At 39.7% G+C, this 26,290-nt stretch overlaps 1 protein-coding gene across 1 annotated transcript in view; it reads left to right on the forward strand.

Annotated features, from left to right (window-relative positions):
- Positions 1-26,290, forward strand: part of EFNA2 (ephrin A2) — a 358,850-nt gene that overhangs the window by 225,019 nt on the left and 107,541 nt on the right. The window contains exon 2 of the mRNA XM_077270964.1: positions 5,400-5,692. Coding sequence (XP_077127079.1) covers positions 5,400-5,692 — 293 coding nt within the window. The remainder of the gene's footprint in view (positions 1-5,399; positions 5,693-26,290) is intronic.

Raw genomic sequence — 26,290 nt, forward strand, 5'->3', positions numbered from 1 at the left:
CACAGCTGAAGTGTCAGTGACCCGGCCACTGACTTCACAGAGGGGGTTCTGTCAGGGTTTTGTCTTGAGTTGTTTAAAAGGAGACTGACAGCTGACAAGCATTCCTGTAGCGCTTCCCGCTCTTGTCTCCTCTTGCAAACATATTACAACAGGCGTACCATTTACGCCTGTCAATCTAGTCAGAATATATGAGGGGGACGAAGCGCACAGATTTGGAAGACTGAATGCAGTTAATTCCTTTCCTGTTTATATTTGCGTATCAATTAGACCAGCCCAGCAGTCAGGGAGATATTACCCACTGATTTTAGTATGAGAAATCCTGCTTATCCCAATCCGTAGGTTCAGTAATCCGTGACTACCCAGCAGAGGGGCATTTATGACAGCGGGAATGTGAGAAATCTGCGCCGCACAGCTTGCACTTCGGTAACAATGCTTTGCGAGTATTGTTGCCCAAATGGTCTTGCTTCATTGCAAAATATTGTTGCTTGAGAATGAAGATAGATATTTCCCATTAGTCATAGTTCCCTGGCATGTTGCCTTATAGTTTCTCTCTGAACACTAACATAAAATTCACAGACCAAAAATAGGGTTGACTGCATATAAAGAAAAAATAGGATATTGATTGCAAAAATGACAGTGTAGCTGATCAAATCAGCAGGATTCATTCCTTTTTTGATATTTATCTTAGGATTGATATATGTTTATCACAAACATGTTTGAATTCCCTTTTCAAACCACATTTGTAGGACGTTTGTTCCAAAAATCTGTTACTCATTGAGCAAAATAATATTTTTTGGCATTTTTTTTATTTAATCCTCAATACTAAATTCAGATTATGCTTCCTTGACATAGAAACATAACAAAATTAGACTACAGCTCTCAAAAACTTTCAATAGGAGGGTTTTGACTGCTCTTTTTAAGCTTCTGATACTTAGCCAATGTTTTATATCACCGTAGTCAAATCTTTAAAAGTCTATTATTAAAGGGATTTTCCCACAATTAAAGTTCATTATAATCAATAGATCTTGGAATAATAACTTCCACAATTGGATGTGTTTAAAAAAAATGTTCCTGTGCTGAGATAATCTTATAAATGTACCTTTGCTGTGTACTGTGTAATGGCCATGTCTGATCGTACAGGAACATGGTCTGATCATACCACAGCTCCTGGGCAGGTAAGGGGGAGGAAGAAAAAAAGAGTACACAGACTGCTTAAAAACAAGCAGTATAAGCTTTACCTTACAGAAAGCATCAGCTGCAATCCTGTGTGTAATGTCTGTATACGCTCTTTTGCTTCCTCATCTGCCCAGGAGCTGTGGTGTGATCAGACCATGTTCCTGTACGGTCAGACACAGCCATGACACAGTACGTATCAGGGGCACATTTATAACATTATATCAGCACAGGAACATTGAGCATGTGACTAGAACTGTCCATCAGCCTCCTCCAATTGAAAAACAGTTTACTAGTGATGAGCGAAAGTGTTTGGATAAGGTGTTGTAACTTGGGTATTGGCAAAATCTTGCCTTATGACTGAATTGAGAATTGAATATGGTGTATTAGAAGGTTTTAGCAATTCACATGTTGAAAAGAAGGGAATTTTTGTTTGATGGCTCTCTGTTTTCCCTCTTATGATGAAACAAGAGTTTTAGATGTACCTTTGTTACGTTGAAATAACATTTCTGCCTTTTGGGGTTTAAGGAACCCCAGGTAATTTTATGTATTTCTTATTTTCAGTCTTTCCTCTTATTACAGTACTGATCATCCTAGATACAGTGCACTGAAGGCCCTGAAAAAACACCTCTGAGAAGACCTAGATCGAGGTATTTTTTCAAAAGGCCAGTTTTTCTTAAATGCCTCACTTATCAGATTGTCTGTTAAGGCTTTTTGATTATCTAAAATTGTCCTTTCTTGAACGAACCAATCCCACAGATGACCACTGCTCACAAAAAATCGTATGTCCTGGTCTCAAGAAGGTTCCCATGAATTTGGAGTATACTTTATAGCATGGGGCCAGATTGAGTCATGAAGGTATTTTTTTAACGGAAATTGAAGCGATATATCCTTACACAGTTACTGAATGTGAGAAGCAAAATCCCTCAAGGGCTCCTCTGGGGTTTGACAAGTTAATTTAAGCAGTTTCTTCCAATAACATGCAAACACACCCACACTACCTGTCCCAAAGGCAGCACACATGTCCAGAACTCTAAGCAATATATATATATACTTCCGTCTCCCACCAGGGACATCTGTATTAACTTCTCTATTCTTTCATTGTCTCAAGCTGGCATCCATTCAGAAGAGCCCTGAGCAAAACATTTTATCCTAAGAGTACCAGCCGCTGCAATGTGTAGTCAACAATTGTTTTTGCAGGTAATTAGGGCGGATTTCTTTTCTACCTGTCAGAGACTCAAAACAGAATTGTAGCGACAGGCCTGACACATCTCTGCTAGCGAGGCAGATTTATCCAACTGGAAGTGCAATGGGTAGGAGCCTCAAATTAATTGGTGAGGAAGCCCTGCTGTGAAAAAAACGTCAACATCCCGCTCTGGGATTTAACAGGGGGGACACAGAAATTTTTGTCAAATTCATGCATGGAAAATCTTACAAGATATTTCAATTAATTTCTGTAAGAATAGATAGGTGTTCACATGGGAGACAGATGTACTTGTGAAGAGATTGAGATTGTTCTCTTCTCACGTTCATTGGGCAGTGAGAAAAACCAAACAATTAACCCCTCTGTTTGTAAGGGTAAAATATATGAAATATTCATAGACAGGCATGAGTGCTTCTAATATTCATGTGAAATTAATTCCTGAGGGCCGCCTGTATGCCGAAATGAGCATTTTTAGGAACGCTGCTTTATGGCAGTACACTGCTGAGTTCGCACTCGAGCCCATGAGTACTAGTGAGCCAAATCATCTGCTATTGTTTTCTTTGTCTTGTGTGGTTTGCATTTATTATATGATGGAAATATTATACCTGACTATAGAACAAAAGCTGCTTTGTTATTCACTGAAATAAAGAAGGCCAGATGAGAAAAAGAAGACAATATCTCTTATGCCTTTCTTAGGCAATGTGTATATGTGAAACCAAAGAGGCGGCACATAGGCTAGTATACGTGCAATCTGTATATGTGGTAGATTTATTGTGGATTCTGTAATGAAAACTGCAATAAAATTAAACACTACACAAAAACACCTAATAAAAAAGGTTTATTTGTATTGTTTAAATGTGTGATTGAAATTTAAGTATTGGCAAAAACATTAAGGTTTTGGTCACACCACAACCGAGGCTTCTGTGCAGGGTATACATTCATCAGAACACTCTGATGAAAAGACACACAGGGGCATAAGTCACCTATAGACATCCATGATAAAATACATCAGATATTGTGTGATATACAATTTTTGTGGGATGCCTCTGTATAGAGAAACAAAATGGACTACACTTTACCATACCTGTTAAAGAAAGAAATATCTAGGCGTAGCTGTTGGCTAAATCGGGCCCTATGGTATGTGAACAAAAATGGGGAAAGTTCAGCCAGCATCTCTTTGGTCATGTGAAATATTGCATGGTATTTGACAACAGTTCGGTAACAAGGCTGTTATGGCAAAAACGGTCAGATAAGTGACAAGTTGCCGTAATGTATTGTGTTCCATAGATATTCATACTTTAAATTCATTTTCAGTTCCAGCTCTGAAGGCTTTATCTACGAGGTTAGGCTCATAAAAGTACAGTATATATCATGAATTCTTTTTGGCATGTGTAATGACAGGTTTGTGAGTATCTTTTTTTGTACTGTATGCTAAAGTATAGTGAGATGAGTGTTTCAATACAGCGGAATTCTACAAAAGCTATACTTCACGACAACTATGTAACTATACTTGCCGTATCCTCTTTTGCTGCAAGTCATCTAATAGTTTTCACCAGAATTGTGGCATAAAACTGTTTTAAATGATATCAAAATTGATAAAAAATGTAGTAATTTGGGGCAATATTACACCAGTCTCGGAATCAGAGATTGCAGCTACAAGAAAAAGGAGCGTTTTGTAGAGAAAGCAACAGATGACCACTCGTAGCGTAAGCTGATAGTGGATGCAGAGATCAGCTGTTGGTAGCTATAATATGTATGGCGTACGTTTCACGCACTCTCCGATTTTCCGTTACTATTGATTTGTGACTGCAGTCGGTGTAATGTGTTTAATGGATGGAATCATTTTTCTTAATCTATCATCTCAGACTAAAGATGAAAATCAGTTGAAGCTGTACTAATATTTTGTTTTGTTTTGAAAATCAAATATTGCATGGTATTTCGCATTGCTTTGATTAATCTGGTGCTATACGTACCCAGTGGTTTTACACCTGTTTTGCACCTGACTGTAAATGTACAGACACAGCAGTGAGTGACATAATATAGTCACACATGGCAAATCTACCCAAAGGGCGCTTGTGAAAACCAACTTGGAAACAGTGAAGACAAACTGTCGTATTACATGGAGTAATTATTTATTGACATTTCCCTCCGTGAGCGAAGAAATGAACAATGGCTGCTTATACTTGTAGCTATGTGCTATAGCATTGAAGAACATCTTAGAAGATGAGGGTTAAAGGAACACTCCATCAAATATTTTTAGAAGTCAGTCTCTTTATGCATTCCCATAAGAGTCCCACTAAGTCTCAAGGCGCTATAGGATACATGTAGTCAAAGTCTGGGTCACAGAAAGAGAGCTGATAATTCAGCAATAATACAAGAAAATGACATACCCTACTATTTAGCTGAGACAAAGATAAAACAAAAAATGGAATTCTTTTTAAATACAGTGCCATGCTAGCCTAGATGCTAAAGGTGGCTACAATCATGAGATTTTTTTAGTCATTGTTCAAACATCACAGCTATGTCCCAAAGAGGGGAGTTGTAGCCATCACAACACGACTATGGGCCTATACTCTTGGTCTCGAACAGAATTTAGGGATTTCAATGTTTCTAACTTTATACATATACACATACATACATACGTACATATACTGCACATTATAATCATAAGATATAATCATATATCAAATGGCAATTTTATGGGCACAGAGAGAGGTGAGGCATATGCCCCATGGTCTGGGTACATTTGGGAAACCCAGAAGCCACTCTGTGTTTGACAGGATATTTTGATACAGGGCTAGAGCAATACACTGATTTTTTCACCCATTTGAAGAGAACCCTAGCTAGGACTTAGAAAACCTAAAAAAATCTAATATAAAGCAATTCTATTTTTCTAGATTTATTCTCATGTTTTTTGTTTTGCTGTATTTGGTTGCTTCTGAAAATCTTTGAATTCGCTTTATCTGAATGAATTAGCCTGATGCTATTACATAGTATCTAATATTGCTGTTATGTCCCATAGGTTTCATCATGGTGACTACACGGTGGATGTGAGTATCAATGACTACTTGGATATTTACTGCCCCCATTACGAGATTCCACTCCCAGCAGATAGAATGGAGCGCTATATACTCTATATGGTCAATTATGATGGCCATGCCTCCTGTGACCATCGTCAGAAGGGGTTCAAAAGATGGGAATGCAACCGACCAGATTCTCCTAATGGACCATTGAAGTTTTCAGAGAAATTCCAGCTGTTTACGCCTTTTTCTCTGGGGTTCGAGTTTCGTCCTGGACATGAGTATTATTATATTTGTAAGTATCAGAGGGGCATGGGGACATAAAAAAGGCCTTACATGTTGAACTATTTTATTTATAGATGGACCAAAAGTAAGCACAAAATGATATATTCTTTAAGTGTTAACCATCATATCATACATCATACACATTGCCAATAAAGCAATATAAAATAGTAATGTAAAACAGGAAATGTCAAATCTACGAGACTACACAAGGGCTTCCTGCCATATGGATTATAGAATTATTTTAATTTACTTTAAAGTGTATTACAATATGTCCAATAAAGGTAATGCTTAGGAAAAATAGAATTTCACTTATTTTATAATACATAAAAATGTAGCACATGTTCAGTCTTACAACTTGTGATGTCAGAGAGAGTAATGTAACCTCTTCATATGGATTTATAAAGCTGATCTAAAATTCCTTCAGGTTAATAATATTCCTGTCAATCAGGCAACCCAAGGGAATCTTTACCAGATATACTACAGATGACTAGAGATGGGCGAACCTGAACAGTAAAGTTTGGCGTCTGCACCAAACACCTACTGTTCGGGCACTTCATCAGGAAGTCCATGTTACTGTTCGGGTTCAGCTGCCTGAACACCGGGTGTTTGTCACACTGTCATGTTCATGACAGCACGGCAAACACCGCTTCGGATCAGCTGTGAAATCATCCCCACTGGTCAGAAAGCCACCATTCCCACTCTGACAGCGTGAGCTCTCAGCTGTGATCAGAGGTATGAAGTTTACCTCCGGTCACTGGTATCAGCTGTTGGGACTACTGCTCCCATCATCTGACACTTGCTCCTGCTAATAACAGCGAGAGTAGGTGTGGCTGATGGGAGTATTCATCAGCCATTCCTGTGCTGTAAATAAATAATGAAAAAAAAACATTGTGGGTTCCCCTGTATTTCTGATAACCAGCCAGACAAAACTCACAGCTGGGGGCTGCAAACCTCAGCTGTCAGCTTCAACAAGGCTGGATATCAAGAATAGAGGAGTCCCCACACCATGTGTTTTAATTATTTAAATAAATAATTTAAAAAACTGCGTAGGATCCCCCCATTTTTGACAACCAGCCTTGCTAAAGCAGACAGCTGGGGGCTGGTATTCTCAGGCTGGTAAGGGGCTATGGATTTTGCCCCCCCACCTAAAAATAGCAGCCCGAAGCTGCCCATTTATTAGATGCGCCAATTCTGGCACTTTGCCCGGCTCTTCCACTTGCCCTGTAGCGGTGGCAAGTGGGGTTAATATTTGTGGGGTTGATGTCACCTTTGTATTGTCAGGTGACATCAAGCCCTAAGGTTAGTAATAGAGAGGCGCCTATAGGGCACCTATCCATTACTAATCCTATAGTTATATAGTAAATAAAGACACAGCCAGAATAAAGTCATTTATTAGAAATAAAAAAAACACAGTTTTACTTTTATTTAAAAATACCAAACACAGTTATACTTACCAAACGCCTAATTCCACCGAAGCCCTCATCTTCTGTAAGAAAACTAAACTAAAAAAACAACAATATCCCTCACCTCTCCGTCATTCTGTCCCACGCTGTAATCCATATCTGGGGGGAAATCAGTTTTCAACCTCTCCGGTACCAAAATGCGACCATCCAGGCTGAGAACACTGGTGACTGAACTGCTGCGAGCGCAGCCTCAGTGACGTTATCAAGGTTACCTCCTGTCACTGAGGTTGCATTCCCAGCCAGACTGAACTGCCTGACCTCGGTGAGATCCCCATTAGCACCGCTGAGTTCTCATGGTGACCCGTGACATGACATGGTTCCTCATGGAAGGACTTACATGACACTTAACATGGTACTTCATGGGAGGACTTACATAGCCTAAACATGGTTTAAACATGGGTCCAGCTCACCGTTATAGACATCCTTAGGTGTTCAGAGCAAAGGAAACACTGTGTCAAGGCATAGAGCAGTCACAAAACAGGAGAAAATCCAGCTTAACGAACTTGTGAACATTTGATGTTGCATACCATGTAACTTATATCGCTGATTATGTTTTATCCTCCACTGAGCACTTAGAGTGAATAAAGAAAGCAATTTGTTCACAAGTTTGTTGAGCTCGGTTTCTCCTGTTTTGTGCTAAATATGGTTAGAATGGATGTTTACTTGCACTATACAATTAGTACTGTATAGCACTTTCAGTTTATTAATGAGAGCACAATCATAATAGTTACACCGTAACTGAGCAACTGGAACAGTTTATTGGCACAACTCACAAGGTAAATCAAAAGAGGTTGCAGGGTATTGCACGCTGTAAGTCACACAGGTGCTGCATGACTTGGCTTGCTGTAACTTCCACAGTGGGTTGCAGAACTCACCCGGCAGTAATTTACATAGGTGGTGGCAAGGTTTATCAGGCTGTAAGACACACAGGTGATTACAAGGCTTGTGAGGCTGCAAGACACACAGGTGATAGCAAGGCTTGTCGAGCTGCCAGACACACAGTTGGTTGCAAGGCTTGTCAGACTGTAAGACACACAGGTGGATGAAAGGCTTGTCAGACTGTAAGACGCCCAGGTGGTTGCAATGCTTTGCAGGCTGTAAGACACATAGGTGATTGCAAGAGTTCACAGTGTAACTCATTTGAACAAGAGTATTTCCAGTTGTGCTCCCTCCCAAACAGATTGTAGGCTTTATGTGGTCCACAACAACTGGCAACATCCAATGCCACATCAATTCCCATGGCACTCACTCCAGCACAGCCAATTGCAACCATCACTAATGTCATAGGTGGTCCTACACCGACTAGTAGAATTTTAGGGCTGATATTTTTCTCACATGCCGTCTATTGCTCTGTGCAGCCAGTTTGACAACACCACTGTATTACCTCACTGTTGGGATTCTCCGGCTTCGGGAAGGGGGGTAATGTGACCACAAGTAGGCGACTTGCATATTTCTGGCCACATCCCAACTAGACATGTCTAGTTTTGCTCAATTCACTTGTATAGAGCGAGACCGCACACTTCTCTTCAGCATTTGACTGTATGTATGCAAATCGCCTACTTGTGGTCACACAACTGCCCGTTTCCAGGGAGCCGGCACTGGAGAATCCTGACAGCACACAGTGAGGATTCACAAGGCTGTGGTTACAAAGAGTGACTGCAAACTTTAACCCCAAGCTTGGACAACCCCTTAAAACAAAGTATGCCATTTAAAATCCATTTATATTGATGCTTCATGAAAGAGGTCATGATTTTTAGCAAGAACTTTTCATAAATATGAATATTAAATGAATAACCTATTTTAATGCTAAAATGTTCGTCCATTACTTCTTCTATAACATAACGTGGCATTATATGGCCACCAATGACTTCGCAGACATTGCAGACTACATATCCTATAAACAGTTCAAAGAATTAGAATGAGAAACCTGCTTACAGGATACTACAAATTTGAAGGAAATAAAAGTGTGCTACAAGAATTAAAAGAGCTTGTTCTATACTAGATAGGGTAGTACATATAGTTGCATGATACAGCCACCAGCCAGTATGCAAAGAGTGTAGTAATATATTTGTAAATGCTTGAAGGAGGTTCTGCTGATGCTAAGGTGGCATGACCGTCGTGGTGAGGCGCTCTCACTAATGCGGTCATGCTGTCTTACCGCTAGCACTTCTCTATCGAACTCGCTGCTCCTATATGCAGTCTGCATATCTGAAGAAGGTCTAAGTTATTGACCAAACATTATACATTGGATTACAAATACATATCACCTATACTTCACTGCCAATTCATCACAGCTGCCGTAAGGGGTTGGATCCTACTAGTACACCGCTGAGGAGTTCTGTGAGCTGCTCGCAGTTGAACAACCTTGTGCTATGATAGTGTATGAAATATAATTATCTAGTCTGTAAAACTTATGGAAAGAGTAATAAAACAAAAATGTTGGATGTGTCCTTTTAGCACTATATAAACACCATACGTAGGATTCCACTATTTGAAAAGTTTTTCTGGTTATCATTATGTAAAACACACTTAGTCAATGAAGTGGTTGAATTTAAAGCACATGCGCAACCAATACAATGACTAGATCAAGGAAGAGGAATCGGTCCAGCTGTCAGACAGAGATGAGCCTGGCCGATGCATTCAGGAACTCTTAGAGACGGGATAGTATGGAGATTGGAAGATCAATTAATAGTGCGTTACAGTAATCAAGGCAAAAATGAATCAGAGCAAAATAAGAGTTTTTGCTGTTTCCACATTAACCCCTAGATTAACTGACCTAAAAGGGCATCAATGACCAGACATTTTTTTCAATTTTACCTCTTTGCTTTTCAGCAACCATAACTTTTTTATTTTGTCACTGACATGGCTGCATCAGGTTTTATTTTGTGCTCAACAAATTGTATCAGCTATATCACTTCTATAGGGTTACAAATAAATGACTTCACATTTTATTTTTTGAACAATTTTTATGTCTATATTATTCTTACATAATTTGTTTCCCAAAAGATCATCAAAGCAGAGTAACTTTTTTTTACTTTTATTATTTTTTTCGCTGTAACTGAGGCTCCGGTTACAGGGGAAAACGACCGACTACAAAAGTCATTAGGATTGATCTGAGTCTGCTAGAACCGCTCTGTTATGCCAGCAGATATCTGGTGATCACGTGGTCGCAATGTACTACAGATGCATCTTCAGCGGCAATATAGTGCTCATTGTACACTATGTAGCTTTTTTAAATAGAAGATATAAGCAGTGATAAACCACTCCTGTCTTCTCCCCAGGGTACCCGATAGTGTCTGACAGCCGGAGACCTGACCTGCTCCTGCTAGAACGCAAAAGCAGGGGCCTTCACCCCACCCTTTAAATTTACATTAGAGTAAGACCAAGCCCCATAAATTTACAGCCCTTGATCTTTATGAGGGCAAGTAAGGGCATATTCTGGATGACGTGTGTGATATGATATGAGCTATAAGGGATAAATGACTGGTATAAATTCCCAATTAAAAGAACAAGTAATGGTTGTATAAGGGTGTGTTCACACGCTGCAGTTTTTGCCACAATCACGGTTGAACTGTAATTTTTACCAAGTGTGCACACAGCCTAATACAGCTAGCACCTGCAAGTGATGACACTGCCCACCTCATATTGCGACTTAATAGTAAGGCGTCAAGGGTGAATTTCATTGTTCCAGTGAATGTGATGTACTGTTATGCTGCAGGGAATTAACCCCTTTACGACCTTGGACGTATCTGTTTATCCAGGTCTTTAGGTACTTACTAACCTTAAACGTATGGATATGTCATGGTGATTTTGCGTGCAGAGGGGCTGTGCACGCTCGATCACCGTCGGATGTCAGATAATTCTGACAGCCTACACCTGGCACTCAGTGCCAGGAGCGATGCCAGCACTGGTCCCAACATTTTAACACCAATCTACCATCCAATCGGCGCTCCCGTGATGATTTCAATGGTGACTTGATGTTGTCATGATGACATCTGGGTCACCAGGCATTAGCAAGATAGTTTAATCATACGCAGTGCATTTATAGGTATATTTTTGAGTAAAATGTAAATTGCTCTTTTATTCTAGAAACTACTGACAACATGTCTCCGAAGTTCCAAGCAATAAGTTTTGTATTTATTTTCTGACAATGAGAAATGGTCAAAATAACAAAAAAATGCATTGCTTGCCGACCTCAAATAATGCAAAAAAAAAAACAAAAAACAAGTTTATAATAATTTAGAAACAACAATACTAATGTTTTAACTCAGGAAGAGTTCAGAAATCAATATTTTGTGGAATAACCATGATTTTTAATCACAGCCTTCGTGTGTCTTGGCATGCTTTCTACCTGTCTTTCACACTGCTTTTGGGTGACCTTATGCCACTTCTGGTGCAAAAATGTAAGCAGTTCATTTTTGTTAGGCTACTTTCACACTAGCGTTTTTTGCAATCCGTCGCAATGCGTCGTTTGGCCGAAAAAACGCATCCTGCAAAAGTGCTTGCAGGATGTTTTTTTTTCCCCATAGACTAACATTAAGCGACGTATTGCGACGGATTGACACACGTCGCAACCGTCGTGCGATGGTTGCGCCATGTTGTGGCGGACCGTCGGCACAAAAAAACGCTACATGTAACGTTTTTTGCTGCCAACGGTCCGCTTTTTCCGACCGCGCATGCGTGGCTGGAACTCCACCCCCACCTCCCTGCACTTCCCCGCACCTCACAATGGGGCAGCGGATGCGCTGGAAAAATGCATCCGCTGCCCCTGTTGTGCGGCGCAGAGAATGCTAGCGTCGGTAACCTCGGCCCGACGCACTGCGACGGGCCGAGCCCGACGCTAGTGTGAAAGTAGCCTTTGATGGCTTGTGACTATCCGTCTTCCTCTTGATTACATTCCAGAGGTTTTCAATGGGGTTCAGGTCTGGAGATTGGGCTGGCCATGACAGGGATTTGATGTGGTGGTCCTTCATCCACACCTTGATTGACCAAGTTGTGTGGCATGGTGCATAGTCCTGCTGGAAAAAACAGTCCTCAGAGTTGGGGAACATTGCCTGTTTTTCCAGGATAACCTTGTTTGCGGCTTGATTCATACATCCTTTGCAAAGAACAATCTGCCCAAATCCAGCTTTGCTGAATCATCCATTCTTGTTTCTGGAGAACACCCATGGAGTCAAAATCATCACTACACCTGTAGATAAATTGAAAAAAAAGGTGTAATTTCCAAAATGGGGTCACTTAAAGGGAGATTCTGCATTTCTTACACTTTGTGCCTCTGTATATGGAGTCCACAAACTATTCTAGGAAATTCAGCACTCCAGGAGGGATATAGTGCACCATCCCTCTCGAGTCTCGCCATGTGGCTAAGTAGTACTGTACAGCCTCATATGGGGTATTTCTACTTTCAGGAGAAATTGTGGGACAATTCATTTTGGCCATTTTCCTTTGTGAAAATGTAAAATAATATTTCTTTACTGCCCAATGGTATAACATTCTGTGACAAACCTGTTGTGTGTCAATATGATCACTGCACCCCTAGATTAATTCATTGAGAAGTGCAGTTTGTACAATGGGTAACTTATGAGGGGTTCTAGTGGTCTGGCACCTCAGGGGCTCTGGCAATGTGACATGGCACCATCAAACTAGTGCACCCAAATCTGATCTTCAATAAGGCGCTTTTTCCCTTCTGACCTTTGCACTGTATCTTAAAAGTAGCTTTTGACCACATACGGGGTATCTTTGTACTTAGGAGAAATTGCACAGCAATTTTTGCGGTCCATTTTGTCCTGTTATCCTTGTGAAAATTGTGAAAATAATAACATTTTTATGGGAAAAATTGTATTTATTTATTTTCATGGCTCTACATTATAAACCTTTGTGAAGCACTTAGGGTTTCAGGGTGCTAATAACACATCTAGACACTTTTCTTGAAGGGTCTAAGTTCCAAAATGGGGTCAACTGTGGGGGGTTTCTACAGTTTAGGCACATCAGGTGCTCTCCAAATGTGACATGACACCCGCAGATGATTCCATCAAAGTCTGCTTCACGTCACTCCATCCTTTCTGAGGCCTGTCGCGCGCCCAAACAGTAGTTTTCCCTCACATATGGGGTATCTCAGTACTCAAGAGAAATTTTGCAACAAATTTTGGGTTCCATTTTCATCTGATAATGTTGTGAAAATTAAAAAATTGGGGCTAAAATAACATTTTGGTGAGACAAATGTGATTTTCTTTTAGTTCCATGACTCTAAGTTATAAATTTCTGTGAAGAAACTGGGAGTTCAAGGTGCCCACTGCACATCAGTTCCCTGTGAGGCCTACTTACCAAAATGGTGTCACTTGTGGGGGATTTCCACTGTTTAAGCACATCAGGGGCTCTGCAAACGCAACATACCGTCCACTAATTATTCCAGCAAATTTTACATTTAAAAATTCAAATGGCGCTCCTTCCCTTCCAAGCTCTGCCAGGTGCCCAAACAGTGTTGTCCCCCCACATATTGGGTATTGGCATGCTCAGTAGAAAATACATAACATATTTAGGGGTCTATTTTTACCCGTTACCCTTGCAAAAATGAAAAAAATATGGGTGTCTAAACTAACATTTTTGTGAAAAAAGTAAAATATTAATTTTGTCATTTCACATTCCATTAATTCCTGTGTAGCACCTAAAGGCTTAATAAAGTTCTTTAATGTGATTTTGAGCACCGTGAGGGGTGCAGTTTTTTTGAATTGTGTCACTTTTTTGTATTTTAGAGAAAAACAAGAAAAGAAGTGTGTATATACTGGTCAAGATCACCCACAATAATAAAAAAATTATCTTTATTTTACAACACAAGTGAACAACATACGATTAAAAACAATTAAAAAGCCAGAAACATGGATGAACAAATGACCACTAGATAGTCCAAATGAGAACCATAAAGAAACCTCCTCCAAAGTGCTTGCTGCAGGCAAGAAATTTTGCCACAACCATGAAGTACAATATATCATGAAAACACAATCTCAGAATCAGTGGGATCCATTGAAGTATTCCATAGTTATTACCTCCAAGTGACACTGGACAGAATTGTAAAATTTGGCCTGCTCATGAATGTGAAAACAGGGGTTAAAGTGTTAGGGCCAATATAGTGGAGCATTCTGAAAAATAGCTGACAAAAAAAAAGTAGAACAAGCATTCATGGAGCTTAGATTTGAAGGGGAGATTACAGACAGGTCAGTAGTTAATAGTGCAAAACATTTTAATTTTTAAGTAATGGGCTAATAGCATATTTAATAGATAATGGAAAGATATAAAAATTATGATGGGGGTTAAATAATTTAGTGAGATGTACTGACACCTAGAATAGAGACTAGACAAAGTATTAAGTAATAGGATCACTGAAGCAGGTAGAGGAGTGAGAAGAAGAGAGGAGTCTGTGAGACTGTTATAGGGTCAAATCCTGAAGAAGATCAAAAAGAAGAGCTGGAAGGAAGAGGATCAATGCCACTTGTGAGTTAATTTGTACTGGATGTTGTCAATCTTAACTTTGAATAAGTGGCCAGCTTTTCAGTAATTCAACCTTGAATCTAAATGTTATAGCGTATATCACAGACAGCTTCTCTTCTACAGGGTTTGTCAAAACTCATGAATATGCTTGATATACAGCTCTGGCAAAAATTAAGAGACCACCACATAAAAACCCTGTCATGGGCAGCCCAATCTCCAGACCTGAACCCCATTGAAAACCTCTGGAATGTAATCAAGAGGATGATGGATAGTCACAAGCCATCAAAAAAGAAGAACTGCTTACATTTTTGCCCCAGGATCAGTGTGAAAGACTGGTGGAAAGCATGCCAAGACGCATGAAAGCTGTGATTAAAAATCATGGTTATTCCACAAAATATTGATTTCTGAACTCTTCCTGAGTTAAAACATTAGTATTGTGGTTTCTAAATGATTATGAACTTGTTTTCTTTGCATTATTTGAGGTCTGAAAGCCCTGTTTTGGTTTTTTCATTTTGACCATTTCTCCTTTTCGGGAAAAAAAATACAAAATTTATTGCTTGGAATTTCGGAGACATGTTGTCAGAAGTTTATAGAATAAATGAACAATTTACATTTTACTCAAAAATATACCTATAAAGAGAAAAATCAGACAAACTGAACATTTTGCAGTGGTCTCTTAATTTTTGCCAGAGCTGTAAATGTGGATGCCAAATATTTAGTCTAATGCTTAATGTTCTTTACTGTCAAATTATTTCTCTCTGCCAATCACCTAGAACCACATAGATTGCGTGCAAAGTCATAATGATGATTTGTATTAGTGTCTACAGTGGATTGCCATTAACTACCCATTAATCCCAACTATCTGATACAGGAATCTTACTGTGCTAAGGGTATAATATAGTAATATAGTGCATTCACCCTGATGGGCTCGCTTTAATTGCTTTAATGACTTCTATAAAAATTATTGATTTTAAATTGGGCCAGTGAAAGATTGTCACAATATATTCTGGAAATGCTAATGTGCAGTTTTTTTCATGGAAACTTTACATTTTTCCTATGGTATTATATTTAATATACGGTCTTAACTTGCATAAATTTTCTGTGATATACAAATAATTGGGTACTGGAGTGAATTTGACAGTTATGCCACGATCGACTGCCATTTTTTTCCTTTGTGACTTGTTTCCACATATTGCCATAATAGTGCAAGAGCAGGAATATGGCTGCCAATCATAGATCTCTGATCTCCAGCGTTTGAGTTAGTTCAAAGACCCAAGGGTTGTCCTTTAGTCTTTCCAGTTGTTAGGGCATACTTCTATATATTACAATTACAAAAAAAAAAATACAGTATATATCTATATATTAAATGAGTACTAAAACGAAAGAAAGAGAAAAAAGAAAGAGAAAGAAAGAATATAGATTGTAGCTTTTTCAGAACATGGAGAGAAGCTGTAGTAGCTTGGAGGACAGTGTTGAGATGTGCGGAATCGAGCTCTAGGGTGAGGTAGAAGACTATAGAAAGCGCTACACAATCTTTTTGTGTCTCCTGCCTGGTTTTTCTCCTCCCTCCTTCTCCTTCTCCCCCTCTCCATAGAATATTATAAACTCTGTAACCTGACACTTTTATGTTCTGTAAGTCTGCCTTGTGTGGAGCAATACGGAGCTGAGCTGTTATTTTAGTGTGAATTTTAACTTCAGGAAGTGCAGTAAGGGAATAAATGGCTTATAAGTTTGGAAAGAAGCAGATTTCCTTGATAAAATGCATTGCAAAGTTCCTTATATGGTCTGTACTATTGATTTAAGCAACATTTTTTTTTTTAATGTTCAGTTTCCATTTAACCCCTTCACCCCCAGGCCTTTTTCCGTTTTTGAGTTTTCGTTTTTCGCTACCCTTCTTCCCAGAACAACAACTTTTTTTTATTTTTACATCAATATGGCCATGTGAGGGTTTGTTTTTTTACAGGACGAGTTGCACTTCTGAACAACACCATTGATTTTACCATATAATGTACTGGAAAATGGGAAAAAATTCCAAGTGCGGTGAAATTGCAAAAAAAGTGCAATTACATAATTCACTAAATACTAAAACTAGCCTGCCGTTATGATTCTCCAGGTCTTTAACAGTTTGTAGATACCAAACACTTATAGATTCTTTTTTATTTAAGTAGTGAAAAAAAATTCACAAATTTGTAAAAAAAAATTGCATCATTTTCTGAGACCCGTAGCTTCTCTATTTTTTAAGATAAGGGTCTGGGTGAGGACTTATTTTTTGCGCGCTGAGCTGATGTTTTTATTGATTCCATTTTGGTGTAGATACAATGTTTTGATCACCTGTTATTGCATTCTAATGCAATGTTGTGGCAACCAAAAAAACGTAATTCTGGCATTTTGTTATTTTTTTCTCGTTACACCGTTTACCAATCAGATTATGTTCAATTTGTTTTTATTAATCAATAGTAAAAACGCAAAAAAACACAACATTTGACCAAATATATTATGATCAAATAAGTCAAGCAGGACTTAACAAAGCTTTTAAAGATAACAGCATTCATGCGGAAATATAATAATGTGTGCAAACTGTAAAGCGCTGCAGAATATGTTAAAGCTATATAAAAATAAAGATTATTATTATATTTTTATTAAATATAAACAGGTCGCTCAACACTGCAGCTGCATAAAAAAATGAACACAATTTTCATATCATCAAATGAAGAATTATTCTGAAAATTCCAACATTCCAACATAGAGGTTAGAAAGAGAAAGAGGGAAAAACATATGTGGGAATCCATATGAGTATGGAACTATAAGTAGAAAGAAGAAAGGGAAAAAAAATTGAGGGGTGGAGAGGTAGAAGGGAGAAAGGGTATGGAAAAAGGGAGGAAGGGGAAGATGAAGGAAATGAGGCGACAATCTTGAGGTAAGCACACAACATTTACCATTTATATGAATTATTTTGTTGATAGAGCAGCCAATTCTGAACGTGGCGATACCAAATATGTGTTTTTTTTATTGTTTTATTATGAATGGAGAGCGGTGATTTAAACTTTTATATATAATTTTTTTTATATATATTTATTTTTTTACTTTTGCTTGCGTCAATACTCTCCATGGGAGACTATAAGCTGAGATCATCCGATCGCTTGTGCTACATAAAGCAGGGCTTCAGCGCTGCTCTGTGTAGCAGAAATGCTCACTTGCTATTACACAGTATATGTAATTATGGGAATGGCCAACTATTCTGATGTAATGGTGGAAACCAGTATAATCTGAGATTAGTCTTAAACAGGTTTTTAAAAATACTTAAAAATTTGTCCAGAGGGTATTGGTAGTAGAAAATAAAACGAACATATACTCATCTGTGAAGTCATCCACCATACCAGCAGTTATTGTTTATTTGGTTGGAGCAATGATGTACCCATCTATCCTTGTGATTACTGCAGCCAATCACACAGCTCGGTGCTATATTGCATGAGACTGCTGAGGATTGTGATTGGCTGCAGAGTTCACCAAGCACATGGGTATATGGGGATGTCATCAATGCAACTATGTAAATAAGACTGATGGGGACCATTGGACCAGTGGGCAATTTAACAGGTAAGTATAGGTTGCTATTTTATACAATTCCTTCCCTTTGGCTATTTTTTTAAGGATCGTGGAAAACCTCTTGGAGAAATTCTATTCATCATTGCTTCAGATATATTTCTTTTCATTTATCCTTTAAAGGGTTATTCCCAAGTTGTGTTTTGAGTTGCACACAGCTTTCCAGCCTCCTTATTTTTTTGTTGCTGGGGAAAGTAGGCCTCCTTCTTGAGTGACAATTCTGTTCGGTTTGTTTCTAATGTGACACAATGTTTTATCAATACGTTTGTTCTGGAGTCTACACTGTTATTGGTATATATTAATATAGAGATAACATGGCCTTTGAATAAGTGAACAGTGATTAGGAGAACTGCTCTGGAAATTGCCAATGTTGGAAGTTGGAGGCTAGGGATTTTGCAGAACTGATAACAGGGCAAGAGCTGAGAGGGAAGGGAAGGGATGAGATAAAAGCTGTATAGAAATCAGTGGAGATAGAAAGATGGCTGGTATCTCAAGAGTTAACACATCTCTTGGAGCGTAGCTACTGTGCATACTTTGCCAGGCTCTGCTGGACAATCTTGTTGCCACCGAGTTATACTCTATGTAAGATTAAGGGTATGTTTCCACAGTCAGGATTGACTCAGTATTTGCTCAGGATTTGACGCAGGTGAAATCTGCACCAAATCTGCATCTGAGGTCACTGGCAGGTCACCTGCGTTTTTGATGCGTTTTTTACATTTGTTTTTTCCGCATGCCTTTTTTATGCTTTTTTTCATTGCATAAGTTTTTTTGTCACTTGAAATAAAGCTAATTGAAAGTTGGCTTCTGGGAAGGAAAAAAAAGTGATTTCCTGTTTGCAGATATATTAGGATATGTGCATACAGTCAGTAAAAGCTGCGGGTTGGACTCGTACATCTGCAGCGTCAAACCCGCAGCATTCAGATGTTACAGCATAGTGGATGGGATTTCAAGAAATCCCATGCCCACTATGCATTCAAAGGCGCAGGTGGCAGACCTGCGTAAACGGACATGCGGCGCCTCTTTCAAGACCACAGCATGTCTATTTACGATGCGGAGACGCTCATTCCCCGCAGTGTAAATTTCCCATAGACTATCACTGGATGCAGTAAAACCGCATCTAATTATTAGTCTAATTATTAGTCACATGCATATTAACTGCAGAAACGCAGCTTACTACGCATGTGTACTAATTTGCATATGTTGAATCTTGTGTCCTTTTTTTTGCTAAATAAAATTTTTTTTAAAAATGACATGGGGTCCCCCTTTATTTGTTAACCAGCCAGAGTGAAGCAGACTACTGGGGCTGATATTTCAGGCTGGTAGGGAACCTTACCGGTCTGATAAGCAGTCTACTTACTTTGGATGGTTAGCAAAAATAGTGGGATCCCCTCCAACAAAAATAGTTTTGTTAACCAGCCAAGTTAAAAGCAGACAGCTGTGGCCTGGTATTCTTAGGCTAACGAGGCCCATGGATTTTGGCCCTCATCAGCCTAAAAATAACAGCCCACAGCAGCCCCACAATTGGTGCATCCAGAGATGCGCCAATTGTGTCACTTTACCCGGCTCTTCCCACTTGCCCTGTAGCAGTGGCAAGTGGGGTTATATTGGTGGGGTTGATGTCACAGTCTGTGCATTGTCCAGTGACATCAAATAAAGACACCTATCCATTACTAATCCTATAGTTGTTACATGTTAAATAAAGACACAGCCAGAATAAAGTATTTTATTGAAATAAAATACAACAGTTTTCCCCTTTTATTATACACCTAATCCATGCGACGCCCTCGATGTCCTGAAAAAAATAAATAAACCAACACAAATACTCCCTGGTGCGACGTAGTCCTAAATAACGAGTGTCCCACGCCAACTCCAGCTCTGCTACATCTGGATGCCTGGCTCAGCCTGACATCCAGACACAACAGAGCTTGTGGATGACCACCAGAGGTAACTCAGTATCCAACGATCACCTGCTTCTGCAGTCCTCACCATCAGCTGACCGTGAGAACTTGCCTAGTGACTGGAGATAACCCCGGCGGTCACGTGAACGGCATTTCTCGTGGTCAGCTCAGTCAACATGAGAACTGCAGTGGACGTGAACTTCCGGCGGTGTCACAAGGTAAGACATTATTTAAATTAGTACACATGCGCAGTAAGCTGCGTTTCCGCAGTTATTATGCATGTGACTAATAATTAGATGCGGTTTTACCGCATCTAATGATAGTCTATGTCAAATTTACACTGCAGGGACTGAGCGTCTCCGCATTGTAAATAGACATGCTGCGGTCTATAAAGGCGCACCGCATGTCCGTTTACGCAGGTCTGCCACCTGCATCTCTGAACGCATCGTGGAGATTGAATTTCATGAAATCCCAACCACTATGCTGTAACATAAGGATGATGCGGGTTTTGACGCTTCGGATGTACGCAGCGTCAAACCCACAGCGTTTACTGACCATGGAAACATACCCTAAAGCTCTCACAAATTGAGAATAAAAGCAGATAGAACATGCAAGTTGATTGTAAACTTGCTTATCATCATAATATATACACTTTCCAAGCCATTGTTAGCTACATATGTTGCGATGCATTTACTTACATCTATATGCAAATCGTATATTGTGAAGTTAGCGACTCAAAATTACATTGTATAAAGAGAAAAACGACTGAGTCAATGCTAGTTTATCTATAGAATAATTGATGTTTCCCTCTGCCTCCTTGTGCCCTTGCTGCCTTCCTGTCACTTGTATGATTTTAATGGCTAATTTTATTTTGTATTTTTACTTGTTGTATCTCTTTTTTAATTTTAAAGTGACTAACTCCATCTAGCTATGATATCAACGTGACTCCAAGTGGTATCCCCCAGATGGATGAAAACCTTTCTTACCCCTGTTTTTCTATGGACATTACAAAATTTGTTGCAACGTCAAAGAATTGGTGCACTGTGGTCCTTGTCTGGACAGAACAAATGGACTGTATTATATTTTAAAGCGCCTGCGGCCTTTGTGGTTTTTTTCTCTGCACATTTATGCTTCAGTGCATAGAATCATGCAATTGGACTTATAGGCTATAGTATTTACTTAGTATTAAATGCGCAATGTATTTTTCTTGTGATCCATATGAATGTATATACGGTAGCCAATCTGCATTAGTAATGTACCATTATGTACGGAACTGGGGTTTGTCCTTATGTGTGTGTGCTGCGGTCTCTTTGTCCGCCCTTTCGGGGCGTGTCGGCGCCGCCTCCTGTGTGCTTTGTTGCGTGGTGACGGCTAGGCTCCTGCCGCCCCACGTGACCGGGCCCGGGTCGGTGACGTCGATGTGCAGCGGTGGGCAGCTTTGAGACCGCGCGCTTGCACAGTGGGCACATCCTAACTGGTGCCTCCTGATCATCTGATCAGGAGGACGGATATAAATACGGGGATTCTTACCCTCCTAAGCCACGCCCCCTGAGGAAGGAGATCTGTACCGAAACGTACGTCGGGGAGTGAGTCCCGGATCACTTGCTCTTTACCATGACGGGTAATAGTACTTAATTATTCTTTGGCTACTTACTGCTTATACTTTTTTGGCATTGGAAAAAGGTGGTAGCTGGATGTGACGCTAAGGGGTCCTTTTCATGACACTTGTCGGTAGCTAGTGGTACTCTTGAGACATTCACTGTGATCCCTGGTTTCCCCTCAGCAGAACCACCAACCTATTGCCTCTTACTGACACTATGTCTATAGCAGTAATTTTACCTATCGTCTACCCGGGGTGCCAGTGCATTGTGATCGGCACTCATTAATTGGATTTTTGTTACTGACCCATAATTTACATCTTTCTATAAATATTGCTCTATACGTCGCATTTTTTACTTTTTTATTTACATTTTTGTGTGATTTATTGGTTGAAATAAAATATTGTTCACCTTGTTTGATAAATTAGCATTGACTCAGTCTTTTTTTTGCTTATCATCATGCTGTCTAGCAAAGTAATGCAATTTAATAAGATGAAAATATGTCTTTAGCTCAAGGTTTACTTAGGAACTTTTATTTCCGTATTGTACTCTGTTGGATGCTGATGTGCTATGTAGTGGGTTACCATGTCATATTGGCAAGTATATTCTGCATTCCTTTAATGCCACATTCACACATTCAGTATTTGGTCAGTGTTTTACCTCAGAATTTGGAAGATAAAATCAGCAATGGGTGATAAATCCAGAAATGGTGACGTGTTTCTATTATACCTTTCTCTGATTGTTCCTCTTCAGCGTGGGAGAATGCCAGCTGATTTTCCCACGCCGAAGAGCTCATTTTAGTTCAGGCCACCAGGGAGCGCAGCTTCGGTGACGCCACCGCTATTCACCAAAGCTTCGCTCCCAGCGTTTCATTCATTCTCCAGTCGTTTACAGCCGGGAGCGGTCGCATTAGCATTGCTCCCAGTTGTAAACTGTAAATTCCCCTAGATATGGATTATGATGTGGGACTTGGTTTTACAGCGGACAGGTATGGTATATTGTTGTTTTTTTTATTTTAGAACTTATTATAGGAGATCGATGGCTTCGCTTGGAATGGCAGAAGAATAAAGATGGAAAAACTGTGTATATTGTCTTATTTCATTAAAATACTTTTTTCTTACTGTGTGTGTGTTTTATTAACCCTTTAACAACTGTAGGATTAGTAATGGATAGGTGTCTTATTGACACCTCTCCATTACTAAGCCGGCTTTATGTCTCCTTACAATAGGAAGGTGACATTAACCCCTCAGTACCCCATATGCCACTGCCACAGGGCAGTGGAAAGAACTGGGCAAAGCTCCAGAATTGGCACAACTAATAGATGCGCCTTTTCTGGGCAGCTGCGGGCTGCTTTTTTTAGGCTGAGGGGGCCCCATATACATGGCCCTTTACCAGCCTGAGAATAGCAGCCTGCACCTGTGAGTTTTGCCAGGTTGGTTGTAAAATATAGGGGGGACCCCACGTCGTTTTTTTCTTTCATTCATTGTCCCCTGCTCACGCTGCTGCCGCCAGAGCAGGGGACAATGGATGAAAGCCGGCTTCAGCACCACAAGCAGAGGAACAGCTGCTTACAGTAGCGCTGCTTCCCCCGCGGCCGTCCACTGTTCTCCATGTGCACATGTGCGGGACAGAGTCCGGACATGTCTGCGTGTTTTGCACACGGACACACAGTCCATCAAAACACGCTGACATCTGCATAGACCCATTCATTTGAATGGGTCTACGTGTGTCGGTGTCTCCGGTCAGTGTCTCTGAGAAAACTGTCACTACACATACCAGAGGCACTGACATGTGAAACCGGCCTAACAGAAGTTATTTAGTGTTGGGCTGTGAGAAACATTCGTCATTTCATTAACCCCTTTATCCCCAAGCAATTTTCATTTATAATTTTTTTATTTTTCTGTCCACATAGCCGTATGACAGCCTGTTTTTAAGCTGGACGAGTTTTACTTTTGAATTACATCATTAATTTTATCATGTGATACACTGAAAAGTGGTAAAAAAAAATTCCAAGTGCGTAGAAATATCCCATTTTTGGGGCTTTTTTTTATTTACCATGTTCACTATGTGGTAAAACTGACATGGCAATATAATTCTCCAAATTAGTACAATTACGCAGATACCAAACATCTTTATTTTTTTTAATTTACGGTGAGTGGTGAAAAAAAATTGGAAATTTGTAAAAAAAACAAACAAAATAACGTTCTGTGTGTCACCATTTTCTGAGACCCTTAACGCTTTAAATTTTCAGGATATAGTGCCGAGTAATGGCTTATTTTTTGTGTCCTGAGCAGATGAACTTATACTTTTTTGGGGGTAGATATGATGTATTGATCACCGATTATTGTACTTTATTGCAATCTTGCAGCTGCCAAAAAAAATAATTATGGCAGTTTTATTTTTTTTCTCCTTATGCTGTTTACCAATTGGATTAATTTACTTCACATTTTGATAGATCAGACTTTTATCACTGCAGCAACACTATATGTGTATTTTTTAAATTATTTTATTTTTAATGAAGTAAAAGGAAACTGATTTGAACTTTTGTGGGGTTTTTTAAACTTTTTTTTATAACTTTGTACTGTATTTAATAGTCCCCTTAGGGAACTTGAAGCTGCGATCATCTGATTGCTTGTGCTTTACATAGCCCTGCATAGTGAAAATCAGGATCTTCTATGAACGACAGCTACAGGCTGGCTTTCACAGGAGAATTATTATCGCCAGCACGAATGTCTTAAGCAGACATCTGGCTGTGATGGGCACGCCGATGGGCAGGTCAAATTTGGCAGTCTGCAGTCACATAGAGTAAATTATAGACTTTTCATCTCAGTCTGGAAAACCCCATTTGTACAGCTGGCCTCATGACGGTAAATAACGCCATCTGACCATTTGTAGATTTCTGCAGATTTCGCTTCACAGCCTCCTGGTTAATAGTTATAACTGCGTTCAGTCAGACTTTTTCCCTCTAGTGAACACTACAGAAAAAATGTTGTATTACACTCTCTCATGGAAGCTCCCCACACAGACTCTGTGCCAAGGAGATATGTTCTTTATGCATTGTGAACAGATTAATAAAGCATACCCCAATATATATATATATATATATATATATATATATATATATATATATATATATGTTTATATATATTTATATATATATATATATATATATATATATATATATATATATATACACTGCTCAGAAAAATAAAGGGAACACTCAAATAACACATCTTAGATCTGAATGAATGAAATATTCTCATTGAATACTTTGTTCTGAACAAAGTTGAATGTGCTGACAACAAAATCACACAAAAATCCTCAATGGAAATCAAATTTATTAACCAATGGAGGCCTGGATTTGGAACGATACTCAACATCAAAGTGGAAAGTAAAATTACAGGCTGATCCAACTTCAGTGGAAATGCCTCAAAACAAGGAAATGATGCTCAGTAGTGTGTGTGTGGTCTCCGTGTGCCTGTATGACCTCCCTACAATGCCTGGGCATGCTTTTGATGAGGCGGCGGATGGTCTCCTGAGGGATCTCCTCCTAGACTTGGACTAAAGCATCCACCAACTCTTTGTCAGGACTCTGAACATTTTTTACCTTTTGTGCATTACTGTACTTTTCCAAGATGGCGTCTTTGGTCTCATGTGCACTGTCTTCCTGCTATAAAACTCCACCCCAGCCTTCAGTCTGTGCTAGAGTATTCTGCCTTGCATCCAGCTCCTGACCTCTGATTATTCCCTGGCTATACACCTGCTCCTGTGAACCTGTGTGGTGATCCTGCTACTCAGCTCTGAGTTCCTGCTGCATACACAAGTTTCCAGTAAACCTCCTTCATCTGCTGTTCGTGTTTACTTCCATCTGCATTTGCTGGACATGTAAGCTGTTTCTGCTTTGCAATAACCTGAGACTATTAACCAGGCCTCCCTGGTTGAGCTAAGATATGATTTGAACTGCCTAATAAGCATATCTATCTGTGCCTGGACTAAGACAAGGATTTATTCGTGTCAAGTATCCTCAAGAATAACTGTGCTTCATAGACTTTCTGCTTGATTTCATTTTCCTCTGAAGTTTCCTACAGACTGCTAAGCTGCGTTTATTATTTGCACCAAGTGTTGTGGACTTGAGTTTCTCTCTGCTCCTGTTTGAATCACCGTGTGATAATACAGACTTTACCACTTATAAAACTGTGTCCTGTAGTTGTCTTGTTCCACGCAAAGAGTCTCCTGAGTTATCCCCTATAATTATTACACTCCTGGACAGTCTGTGGTGCAACGTGACGTTGGTGGATGGTACGGGACATGATGTCCCAAATGTGTTCAATCGGATTCAGGTCTGGGGAGCGGGTGGGCCAGTCCATAGCTTCAATGCCTTCATCTTGCAGGAACTACTGACACACTCCAGCCACATGAGGTCTGGCATTGTCCTGCATTAGGAGGAACCCAGGGCCACCCGCACCAGCATATGGTCTCACAAGGGATCTGAGGATCTTATCTCAGTACCTAATAGCAGTCAGGCTACATCTGGCGAGCACATGAACGGCTGTGCGGCCCTCCA

Source organism: Ranitomeya variabilis, chromosome 1, assembly GCF_051348905.1.
Source record: "Ranitomeya variabilis isolate aRanVar5 chromosome 1, aRanVar5.hap1, whole genome shotgun sequence".
NCBI lineage: Eukaryota > Metazoa > Chordata > Amphibia > Anura > Dendrobatidae > Ranitomeya > Ranitomeya variabilis.